Consider the following 12,528-nt stretch of genomic DNA (forward strand, 5'->3'; position numbering starts at 1 on the left):
GAAGCCTTGCAAGACGTTTCATATACTTCAAAATGGCTTCTAAATGAGTTTGATGGTCAGCAGGCCTGTTGTTTTTGTTCACAATCCTTTAGCTTTCAGATCATAGTTCGTTTGTGCGTTGATCTGAGTAATGAAAAAGTTTGATGAATCAACGCACAATGGGTTTAAATATTAAAAATAAATAGCTGTCCATTATTAATCTTGTCATTGCCTAAATTGAAGAGAAAACTAGTAATGAAAAAGTTGTTGTCATGTAACTGATGCATGGGTTTAAATATTAATAATCGGTTTTCCGTTTAAACCGATTGGTCTGTTCTTTATTTTTTTGGGGCCCTTAATGAGAAGTGGACGAGCCTAAAATGTAGGATGAGCAACAAACCCATTACCCGCTAGCCTGCCCATGACCCATGAAATTTTGCCCATTTAAACCCGCCCAATTAGCCCAAATAAGAGATTATAAACGGGCGGGCTTAAATGGGCAGGTAGCCCATTAAACGGGTTGGGCTATGGGCAAGGTATTGGGCTGCCCATACCCGCCCGTTTAAGTTTTAATTTTTTAAAAATATTTTTATTCTTCATTAATTGATAATATTGTTTCTCATTCATCTTTTATCAAACCTTTATGCTTGTCTAAGCTTTTATTTTATCTTTTAGGTGAAAGTTGGAACTTTCAAAGTTTATGAGACTTTATAATTGGTGACTACTTTTATGATTTTATCAGACTTTGATTGTTTGCGAATCTAAATGAGGTTGTGTGATTGAATATGATTGATGTTATTTCATATTTGATTTGCTATTGGCATGCAAAATTTATTGACAGCTTCATAAGGTTACATATACAAAATAATTATACTGAAAAAAAATTTTAAAAAATAAATGGGTTACCCCGTAATCCGGTTAGCCAAACGGGCTGTCCCGTAACCCATTTAATACGGGCTAAATGGACTACTACCGGTTATGGGTTAGCCCATGCCCATTTATAATAAATGGGCGGGCTATGGGCTAACCTTCGGGTTAGCCCACCCCGCCCATTGCTCAGCCCTACTAAAATGTCATTTTCGTCACAGGAGTATTTTGATTTGTCAAAAGATTTCTTCGGGTTCGGACATGGAAGCAGATGTTATGTGCTAAATAAGTTTAATTGTTCCCAACCTAATTTCTTTTGTTTAGATAAGACAAAATGATATTAAAAAAAAGTTTTACATGTAACAATAAATAAATGTGCAAGCAGAATTTTATTCACAAAAAAAAAGAAGAAGATAAAGACGCAACTTTAATAGAAATAGGGAAACAATCATGAAACAATAGCAAAATTTGCAGCCAAGTTGTGGTGGACGAATTAATAGGATTGGTTGGAATACGGGTAAAGGACATCTGAACAAAGTGTCAGTGAGCAATGGCCAGGCTTCTGCATTTGTTAGGTGGAGTAACGGCTCTGGAAGAGCAAGGCTCGCAAACATTTGGTGAGGAATGGCCGTATCAACGTAGACTCATTTTTTGAAAAGAAGATAAAAAAATGATAGTTAAATAATGAAATTTCCAAATGGTCGTCAAAACAAATAAAATTCCAGGTTTAGGTTTAGGTAACCAAATTGGAATTTGTAGATTTATTCAAATGACTATATTGCTCTTTATTTTAAAAAAAAACACCCAACACTCTCACTGGCTCGTAGAGTTGGAAAAATAGACCGAGCCCTTTTAAGCCCGAAAATTATGAGCCGGGCCTAAAAATTTTTCCTCAAATGAAAAACAGGACCTACAAGGCTAGCCTTGTAGAGCCAAAGGCTTAAACGGGCCAGCCCTCGGTTTAAGCCTTTTTATAATTTTTTTTTTAAGTTTTTTGTATAATTCTAATATTATTAATTTTTTACATTGTTGATAATATTTCAAATATTTAGTTATTATTATCATTTTAAAATTAAATTTCACATAATGGTTTGATTCATATAGTTTTAGACAATAATTTGTCCAATTAAATTTTTGAAAAATGGGTTAATTTAGACTTTAATAATGATTTGATTTATATTATATGTGTTGATATTTTTAAACTATATATACTTGATAAGAGAGTATTTTTATACTTATATAACTTGTGATTCTATAATTTAAATTAGAAATTTATGAGTTTCAACAATAATGTTTCTCAAAATAAATTAAAATAATAGCCAGACCGGAAAATTTAAAAGTCATATTTCTATAAAGAATGAAAACTTGATATTTTTATTACGAAAAAAAGTATACTTATGAAGAAGAGTATTTGATTATAGTGATGATGAAGTTTCAAAAGATTAATGTAGTATTTGTTATTGCACGTTTACACTATATATGAAACTCTTAGATGTTGTTATCTTGTTAATGAATGTTTAAATGTTCTTGAATGCTGATGGATATTTATATATGATGATATTTTGTATTTGTAATTTAATTTAATTTATATTTATATCTTTTATTAGTAATTTCATTGGTTTTTTCATTTTTTTTAAAAAAATGTGAGAAATATGAAAAATAGCATTTCTTTTCTTAATGGGCCAAAAGCCCGAGGGTTAGCCCTGGGCCCATTAACTTAAGGGCTAGGTCAAGGAAATTGGGGTATTTTTGAAATTTTGGCCCTATAGGGCCAAACCGGTTCGTATTCCCACATCTACTGACTTGTCACCTCAAGTAATGTGATTAACACGTTTTTTAACGCTATTAACAAATTTGGTATAATAGTTGACAACAGATTTTTAAGAAATCCAAAAAGTGACATTTTTACAATTTTACTAACTTGGTTAACAAGTTTATAATGCTACAACAAGTTTGGTATAGCATTTAACAACAGGTTTTTTGAAATATTCAAAAAGTGAGATTTTTGCAACTTTAATAACCCGGTTAATAAGTCATATAATGATATTAGCAACTCTCATGATGCCATTAACAACTCTAATAACAAGTCATGTAATGATATTAATAACTCTCATAACCATAGTGACTATCTAATATTTGAAAAAATTTTATTGTACAACCTTTGTAGGAAAATTTGGTTAATGATGTAATGAGAGTTATTAATATCGTTACATGATTTGTTAACTGTATTATTAAAGTTGTAAAAATACCTTTTTTTTAATTTTCTAAAAAATTTATTTTTAACTACTATAATAAGATTGTTAATAGTGTTAAAAAGTTTGTTAATCACATTATTGGATTTGAAAAAATTCTAAAAAAATAGATATTGGCCCGTGGAGCTCCGGCAACCAACCAACCTATGAGAATACTTGGTGTTTTTTTTTTTGAAAAAAATTAGTAATATGGTCATTTTAGCAAATTTACAATCTTAACTTGGTCACTTATACCTAAACTGAAATTTTTCTTATTTAGGTAACATTTGGAGATTTTGAAATTTAGGAATCATTTTCCAATCATTTTTTCTTAAATATTTGGAAATAGTGAATGAGCACCTAATACCTTTTTTTGCTTTTATATATTATGAAAGTTTTATTTTGTAGCATTTCTGTTTTAAATTGCATAATTTAACCATTAAACTTAATGACAAGTAACTGCTAGGATATTTTTGCTACATAAATAAATTTTCAGAACATATATGAGTAAAAAAAAGATTTTCAAATGCTGAGTTCCCATTTATAGATACTTTTACAATATTTAAACACTTTTTTTTTTAAAGTTGCATTAAGCAGATAAATGATACGACCCATAAGAGAAGAGACGCTATCTTGATGATGAAATTGAACAAATGTTTTCCTAACCGTACCTTAAAATCTAGGAAGTTCATTTGAGGGAATCTAAGGTCTGGGAACTTCATTTGACATCCCACATTCACTGAAAACGAAAAATAGGGAGATGAAAGACTTTTAAAGAGCTGCCCTGTTTTACATGATAATGTCAAATACATATAAACATATATCTAAAATCACTAATATCATAATCCTAAAAATCATAGCATTTTTTGTTTATTTTTATGCCATCGTCTTTTTTTCAGGAGAAAAAATCATCATATACTTACTTTGCTTGACGTACAATAAAAATCATTAAGTCAATCAAAATAAAATATTACAATCACGTTGCAATACAACTATTTTTTCAATTTTGTTGTTTGTACAATATGCCAAAAAAAAAACTGTTTAGGTATATCAATATTTTTAATTAATATTTTCATATTTTAAATAAAATTTAATATTTATGTATTTAAAATAATGAGAAGAAATATTTATGTATTAATTTTTTATATTAATTGGGGAGATAAAAAATAAAAATAACAAAAAATAATATATTATCGTAAAGTTTATAAAATAATCTAAAATTTATAAGTAGCTTCATTATAAGTTATTACTGCTTTGATCCTCCATATAGGACCTAATTATTGAGTTGATCTTGATCTTAAATATAAAACACATTAATCGTATTTATCAAATTTTTTAAAAAATTATCCTATTGATACTCTTTCAATCATAATTAAGTAAAAGAGAGAGGAAATATATTAAGAAGGATATTATGGTGTTTGGAAAAAAAAAAACATGACATTTTTTATATTTAACTAATTTACCTAATTTTTTTAATCTAATTAAATTAATTAAATAGCTTTTATATTAAGTACCAGAAGAATACTACCTTTGATCCTTAATATAATACCTCGTTTGACTTTTATTTTGGTTATAATTATAAGACCCCAATCCACTTTATCTCTCATATTTATGTATTTTTTAAAAAAGTAGTCTTTCTAATAATGTTAGCTCGTAAGGATATTTTAGGAAAGACAATACCTATTTATTACAAATAACTAACTTAATTTATTTTCTTAGTATTAATTTATATATAGCTCACTCAATACGAGACCTATATTGAGTCTATAAATGACTTAACAATCTAAAATCCATGAAGTAGCGGCGTGGTTTCTGGGCCAAAAAAAAAAAAAAAGAGGAAGAACAAGAAGCTGGGCTTCATTCAGCTTCATGGGGTCGGCTTCCCCCTCTCATAGACAAAAGTAGCTGAAGAAACTGAGAATTTTTTTCTCCTGGACGAAGAAAATACTGAGATTTTCCAAGAATTGAAGTTGAAGTGGTGTGATGTGAGGAAAAAAATTGAGAATGAGAGAGTGAGTTGCTGCCCTTGTTATCAGATTGCCGGTAATGGTTCTCTTCATATCTCTAAATCATACTCCTCTTTCTTGATTATAGGCGGGCTGACTGATGTCATATGGGCTTTTCATGTCTCTAAATCAACGCCTTTGCTGTTACATGGGGAATGATGTTGAGGGTTTTGCGTTTACATTGATTCGTCCTGGAAAAAGATTCAAAAATAACTTTTTTCTTGATTAAATTATCTGATACAGTATGTTTTCTGCTTTAGCCTTTTTCCTTCTTTTGGCATTATGATTCCTTGAATCGGAACTGATCTTTTCTGGCAGGTATGATTCTTTCTTGGTATTAAAAAAAATGGTTACATTGGTGTGCTGCGATCTCCAAATTCACATTCGTATCATGTTCTTCACTATGCACTTGGCTTTTAAACATACCATAGCATAAGCTATGGGAACAAGGTTTTAGGGGCATCCCTTCACGAATTAAAAGCTTCATCGCTAAGACCCAATTTTTGGGGTCACCGGCTCTGCATTTGCGATATTTCTTGATGCGATTGCTTGCCAATTAGTTGGCATTAATCATAAGAATCTCTGCAATTTGGTTGTTTGCATTTTCAGGTTTAGATAATTCTATCACGTATCCTGGTGGAACAGAGTTGATAGTTAAGCATGACAAAGGGCAAGAAGATAACAGTAAATGTAGATGGTGGTGTAGATGATTGTTGGCGATGGTTAGTTCAGAAAGGACCTGCAGCTGTATTCATTACTGTGGCAGTGTTTGCACTTTTGGTTCGTGCAGCTGTGTCACTCCATCCTTACTCTGGTGCTGGACACCCTCCAAAGTTTGGGGACTATGAGGCACAGAGGCATTGGATGGAGATTACCCTTAACCTTCCAGTTAGGGAGTGGTATCGCAATAGCACCACCAATGATTTGAGCTACTGGGGACTTGACTACCCACCGCTTACTGCCTACCAAAGTTTCATCCATGGTCTCTTTCTCAGGTTCTTCCACCCTGATTCAGTTTCTCTTTTCAGTTCAAGAGGTCATGAATCCTATCTTGGGTGAGTATTTAATTCAATTCATTAGTTAGGGTCCTTTTAATTGATACTATCTGAATAAGAGTAAACTAACAATTTAACCTCTAGATTATTACTTCAGTTAGCTTCATTGTCTGAAATTATTGAATGTGCTAGCTAGTCACTAAAGCTACTAAACTCATCACAGGTAGTCATTTCAACGTCCTTGAATCACTTAATTAAAAGACTTAAACGTGTTGGGTTTGTTGTTCTTAGGAACTAGGTTTTATACTTGCTTAGTTTTGGGGACTAAAGCTAAATCTAATAATCTAGTGATTGACTGTTAGTTTCCTCATTTTATAACTTGTGTTTTGCTGATGAGCCTCTTTTCTTTTCTTCTAATTTTTTTCTCCATTTTGTTAATGCGTCTCTCTTTTGCAGAAAACTACTCATGAGGTGGACAGTTTTATCTTCTGATGCCCTTATATTCTTCCCAGCTGTCATATACTTCATCATTGTTAATTACAATCAACATCCAAGAAGCCATAAAAGTAACAATGGATGGCACACAGCGATGCTTTTACTAAATCCATGTTTGATCTTAATTGATCATGGTCATTTTCAGGTTTCCCAATTATTCTGATAGTGTTTCATTTCATTTTTTTTTTCCGTTTTCCTTTTTTTAGATTCAGGTTCAGTGGTGCCTTTTTTTCTTGGGGGGGGGGGGGGGTTTCCATCCCTCAACACTGTTGTCTCGTTTTAAAATGTAGCAATTGTTGTGTTTCAGTACAACTGCATTAGCCTGGGCCTCAGTACTGGAGCTGTTGCTGCTATCCTCTCTGGACAAGATCTTTTTGCGTGTGTTCTGTATTGTCTAGCCATAAATCATAAACAGGTTGATTTCCTTGTTTTTTTGAATTGATCTGAGTTATTTAAATTTAGTATGTTCTGTGGTTTTTTGTTACGACTTTTTCTCTTGATGGCATTTCTTTACCTGTCTGCTTCATTCCATATTCACATACTTGTTATTTGAGTTCATAACTCAGAAGACTGACACTAAAATTGGAAAGTTAATCATCTGGATTCTGCAACTGCCTTTTTTTTAATAGATCAGTGCTTGGATTTTATCAGCTAATTTTTATTCATTCCTTGAATTTGACTCTGATATAATTCGTAGTATAGCCTATAAATTTTCTTGAAGCAATGAAGTTTGTAAAGTAAGATAAATCTTCGTTACTTTTCTGTGAATTGGCTTGACTGCTTCTTGAGTAGATTACATTGGAAAAGAGACACTAAATTATCTTCCTGGGTGTTTATTTGAATATTGTCATGAGGTGAAAAAAACCATAGGGTTGTCAGCTACATAGCAAGCAGTTGTAATGGCATAGACAGCAATATTTGTAGGTAATAAGTATTTTATTACTCTGATGAGATTGTAACCTTTTCGCTTCTTTCTGGTACGGGACAAATGTTGCTGCTTGCCTCTGCAGATGAGTATATACCTCGCACCTGCTTTTTTCAGCCATCTGCTGGGTAAATGCCTGAGGCGTAAATATCCACTCTTAGAGGTGTTAAAACTGGGACTGGTCGTTTTAGGAACCTTTGCAGCAGTGTGGTGGCCATATCTTTATTCAATGGAATCCATTTTGGAGGTAAGTACGATATTGTTGGCCACTAGAAGATGTTTTCTTGTGTTTGACTTTCCTTAACCCGTGGTGCCTTTTATGGTGTTGTATATATGTGGGTGAAAGAGATTTCTTCTTTGTCAGATAACTCCTTTTTTTTATCCTAATAAAAGGACATAAATTAACTGCTTGTGGTACTTGGAACAGGTTCTTTCTCGTCTTGCTCCTTTTGAGAGGGGGATATATGAGGATTATGTTGCCAATTTTTGGTGCGCCTCTTCAATTCTTATCAAGTGGAAGAAATTGTTTACAACACAATCACTGAAACTTCTCAGCTTAACGGCAACAGTTTTAACATGTCTTCCTTCAATGACTCAACAAATAAAATCTCCTAGCAACAAAGGCTTCCTTTATGGGCTACTAAATAGTTCAATTTCATTTTACCTATTCTCTTTCCAAGGTTGGTATAACATTTCTTTATTTTACATAAAATTTAGATTATTCTTGCAGGAAAATTACATTTTACCTTCTTGAGCCAAGGCTTTGTTACAAAATTGATATGTAAACTTTAAAATGTGACAAAACATCTCCCTAAACTTCGGATTATAACATAAACATTAAATACCAATCAAAATCAACTGCAAGAGTCTGCTTTCACTGGTTGACATTGTGTTATGATAAAAATGTGGATATATCTGAGCCCAAATAGGAGAAACTGAGAAAGTGTGTATAAGGGGCCACGTGAGGAGCATGAGGTGTTGTTGCATTTTAAATTCATGTGCTTATTTTACGAGTGGAACTTAATTTAGGGGAGGAAACATAATGTTCTGTTCTTTTATTTATAGTCATATACATAATGAACACCTAATTCTTATGTGTCTTCTACAGTGCATGAGAAGTCCATTTTGCTGCCCCTTCTGCCTGCAAGCCTGCTTGCTGTGGAAGAGCCTTTTCTGTTTAGGTGGTTCATGCAATTTGCCATGCTCTCCATGTTTCCTCTAATATGCCGCGACGAACTGATTCCAGCATATTTGGCTTCATTTGCATTATTTATCCTGATATTCTATGCACCAGGTCAACACAGAAATGAAGAGAGCAATTACTATTTCAGCACAAGAATCATGCGTCTGATCTTATGTGTTCTTTCCTTTATTCTTCACATTGTTTACTTGGTCATGCGTCCTCCAGAGAAGTATCCTTACCTCTTTGAAGCGCTAATTATGAATCTCTGCTTCTCTCAGTTTGTGCTTGTTGCACTCTGTACAAATTTAAAGCAGTGGGTGCTGGATAAACATGTCAAATTGGAACAAACAGAAAAGACAAAGAAACTCAATTGATATTTAACTTCTGCTGTTTTAATTCGTATCTTTCCCTGTTGGATAGCTGGACTCAGAGATCACACGTTTTTATGCATATCAGCTATGGCTTATAACCCTGTTCTGTAATTTTCACTTAATTCTTATTCACATGTGCTTTTGTATTCAGATATTTGAATGTTCAACTAATGTCCTCTCATTGATGGAATATATATATTTAGGTTTTATTTGGACTTGGAAAAAAGAGCAGAAAGTTCATAATATGATTCAGGTAAGGGATATGCTAATCATAAGCATTAGTCTCAATTACCTTGGCTATATTTGGATTGCAGTTGGGGAAGCCAAAAACACTTGGGAAAGTATAAAACTGAGGTTAGTGGCTTATTGTGGCTCAGAAGATTGTTTAGATGAGGCTTCTTTTCTAACTGACTTATGGGAAAAAGTAACTTTTCTAACTGACTTATCCAACGCAATTTGGATCAACTTTTCTAACTGACTTATGGGAAAATTGTGCAAAGTTTACGATCTAATTAGTCATGTGATTTCATTTACTTTAATTAGAGACCAAATGAATTTTAATTTATATTCATGTTTGTCCATTATATATATTTAATTAATTATCTATAATGTATTTTCAAATTTTTTTCCGTAACAAATATTTTTATTTTATAATCTCACAAATAAACTATTTATATTTTATCATAATAATTTTACGTATTTTTTAAACTATTATCACATTAAAAATAACATTTCAAACACTACTATTCAATAAAGTCCATGTCCTTTTCAGTCATTTATAACTAAACTAACTTTTCTATTACTCATTCAAATAATTTTTAATTTTTTCAACTAACTTTTTATAAGCATCTATTCAAATATAAATCGTATTACACTAACTGACTTTTATTCTAACTTTAGTTATAAAAGTCAGTTAGACTAGAAGTTATTTTTGTCTAAAGTCAATCCAAATATACGCCTTGTCTATATGTAAATTATCAATTGCTCAACTTATATAGGCTTTGTGCAAAGTTCGCATTCCCCGCTTATTTCGAAATGGCGTGGCTACATTTTATTTTCCTCTTTTACACAAAGAAGTTTTTTTAAAAAACAATTTGTTCTTCTGGATTCTTCCTCAGTGCTTTCATGATTTGCCTGCGCCGAAAAAGTCCTGTTTTCACCTCGGTTCTCTAGCAGACTCATCCGCTAGTGGGAGTACCTCTAATCTAATCTAATCTAATCTAATCATTGAGAAACTTGAAATGTTCCCACGAAAATTAAATTGGAAAATATTCTGGGAGGAATGAAGTGAACATACTTGTTTCCACATTAGGTACATATAAGATTTGGATGATCCCAGTTTTGACAATTTATTTTTAAAAAATTGCTAAATTGGAACATTAGTTTTTATTAAATTGAGAGTTAAAAATTATTCTTGTTTTAAATTACACCTTTTTAAAAATAAAACTATACAATTAAAGAGAAAAGTAATCATGGGGTCCTTATATTTTTCATTCATTTGCAAAATCACAGCAATTTTTCTCCTACCATTTAAAAACTAATGTTAACTATTGAAATATTGATATTAACCATTAACATATTTAATAATAAGAGATAAAATTACTAAAATTTTAAATTTTTAAAGTAATTTTGTTGAAAAACCTTTAGATGCCCAACGTTATTGAGTGAAAAACTTTCGAAGCAAATTTGTACTTTAACCTTTTAATCTTAAAACTTCAACTTGGCATTACTTAATCCCGGTAGCATTTTACTCGGTTGAAACTTAATTTTTAAACTTAGTGACTCAATGCTATGATGTTTGAAAGATTAGTCCTTGAACTTTTGAGGTTGTCAAACACGCTATAATGTTTGGATGGAAACCTTGAACTTGGTGATTCAATCCTATAGTGTTTAAAACTCTTGATTATATCAAGGAGGTGTTTGGATAGAAACCAAACTATAATTTTAAAAATGTTTTTATAGTTTACGAAATAAATATACGGAGGAGTTTGTCTCGTTTTGCGAAAAAATACTTCTGAGAAACACTTTTAAGGTTGTTAGTGTACCTCAATCCCATGATCTAAATCCTATAATCTTTTTTTTTTTAGCAAAATCTAAATCCTATAATCTAAAAGGTGGGATTCAACATTTTCACTGACTAAAACAGTTGCACCAATTTAAACTAGCATGGCGACTAGCCTCCGTCTTACCTTTGTTATTGTTATTCTTTTGGGTAAACGTCTTATCTCTAAATCTCTAGAGATCTTTAAGATTTGATTCACAACGAAAGTAATATTTATTTAGACTGATAGTCTCTTTTGGATCTCCTCGTTTTCATATAAAATGGAGTTTAAGATCTGAATTTTTATCCAATCAAAATTGTAGGAGCCAAATTATTAATTTTTCCTAAAATAAAATATGCAATTTGAGTAATTTAATAGTATTAATCTTGATGGATTAGTCTAATTTTAAAATATGGAAACAAGAACCTAAGCCCACGGAACGTGTTTCTAGAAAACGGAGGGTCCCCAGTTACTGCGTGCCTGATGACTGTCATAATATTTAATAATAAGTAAAGATAAAATTTCCAGCTCAGCAATCTCATCTGATTTTTCACTGTTCTTGCTGTCTGCATTTTATCTTATCCACCTTCCCCAATCGCTTTCACTTTCGTGAAGCTTCTTGCTTACCCATCTTTTGCTAGCACCCATGCTCTTAATGGTGAATGCTTCCATGCGCACCAATAATTATATTTTGATGCATCCAGCACTTACTAAAAAAAATTTCAAATACGTCTAGTATTTTAAACTATTTTTTAGTGTATCTAGTCATCTAAATTTCAAGTATAAAATTATATTATAAGATATTTTAAAATGACGTACATACAAAAATACATCAAAATGTTAGGTGTTGAATGCACTACAAACTACTCAAAGATATTAGATGCATCTGAAAAATTGTTGAACGCACCTTCACTCCATCTATAATAATTCTAATTATTATGACTTAACAATGAAATAGAGTTTTCATGCATTTTGGTAGGGCTTTTATGTATTGTATAAAATATAAAAAATAGATTGTATTTCTTCCTTCCCTGAATATTTGTCTTAATATTAAATATTATCTTCGGTCCTCATTATAAGACCTTATTTATAAACTACAAATAAAAGTCTTATAATTTGAAGCCGAGGTAATGCCGAAGTCTAGGTATCATTTGAAAATTAGTTTTCTCTTTTTATTTTTACCTTCTATTTAATCTCACAATATATTAAATCTCAATTGGTTGGAAACAAATAGGTGACAGTATATATTAGTCTTTTAACTTTATATAATATTTTAATTTGACCCGTTAACTTTGAAAAATATAGTTTTGGTCCTTTAATTAATTAGGCTTAAATTATGCATTTTTGTTACAATCATAGTTGTTTTAAAAATTAAACTTAATATGTTAACATTTAATAATATTTTATCAATATTGAAAATATTAATGCCATTAT

At 31.3% G+C, this 12,528-nt stretch overlaps 1 protein-coding gene across 4 annotated transcripts; it reads left to right on the plus strand.

Annotated features, from left to right (window-relative positions):
- The first annotated feature begins 4,969 nt into the window (after positions 1–4,969).
- Positions 4,970–9,270, plus strand: LOC114759454 (probable dolichyl pyrophosphate Man9GlcNAc2 alpha-1,3-glucosyltransferase). 4 transcript variants are annotated; one of them, XM_028948628.1, is made up of 8 exons: positions 4,970–5,089; positions 5,172–5,401; positions 5,693–6,138; positions 6,535–6,718; positions 6,881–6,988; positions 7,584–7,745; positions 7,926–8,178; positions 8,607–9,270. In XM_028948628.1, the coding sequence occupies exons 3-8, from the start codon at positions 5,744–5,746 to the stop codon at positions 9,053–9,055; spliced, it is 1,551 nt and encodes a 516-aa protein (XP_028804461.1). In that variant the 5' UTR covers positions 4,970–5,089; positions 5,172–5,401; positions 5,693–5,743; the 3' UTR covers positions 9,056–9,270. The 4 variants fall into 4 exon arrangements, with proteins under 4 accessions (XP_028804461.1, XP_028804460.1, XP_028804459.1 ...); XM_028948627.1 differs by lacking the exon at positions 5,172–5,401 and having other exon boundaries at positions 4,970–5,120; positions 5,402–6,138; XM_028948626.1 differs by lacking the exon at positions 5,172–5,401 and having other exon boundaries at positions 4,970–5,120.
- Positions 9,271–12,528: the final 3,258 nt, after the last annotated feature.

This window comes from Neltuma alba, unplaced genomic scaffold (assembly GCF_004799145.2).
Source record: "Neltuma alba isolate B1F8T4 unplaced genomic scaffold, ASM479914v2 tig00010851_pilon, whole genome shotgun sequence".
Classification (NCBI taxonomy): domain Eukaryota; kingdom Viridiplantae; phylum Streptophyta; class Magnoliopsida; order Fabales; family Fabaceae; genus Neltuma; species Neltuma alba.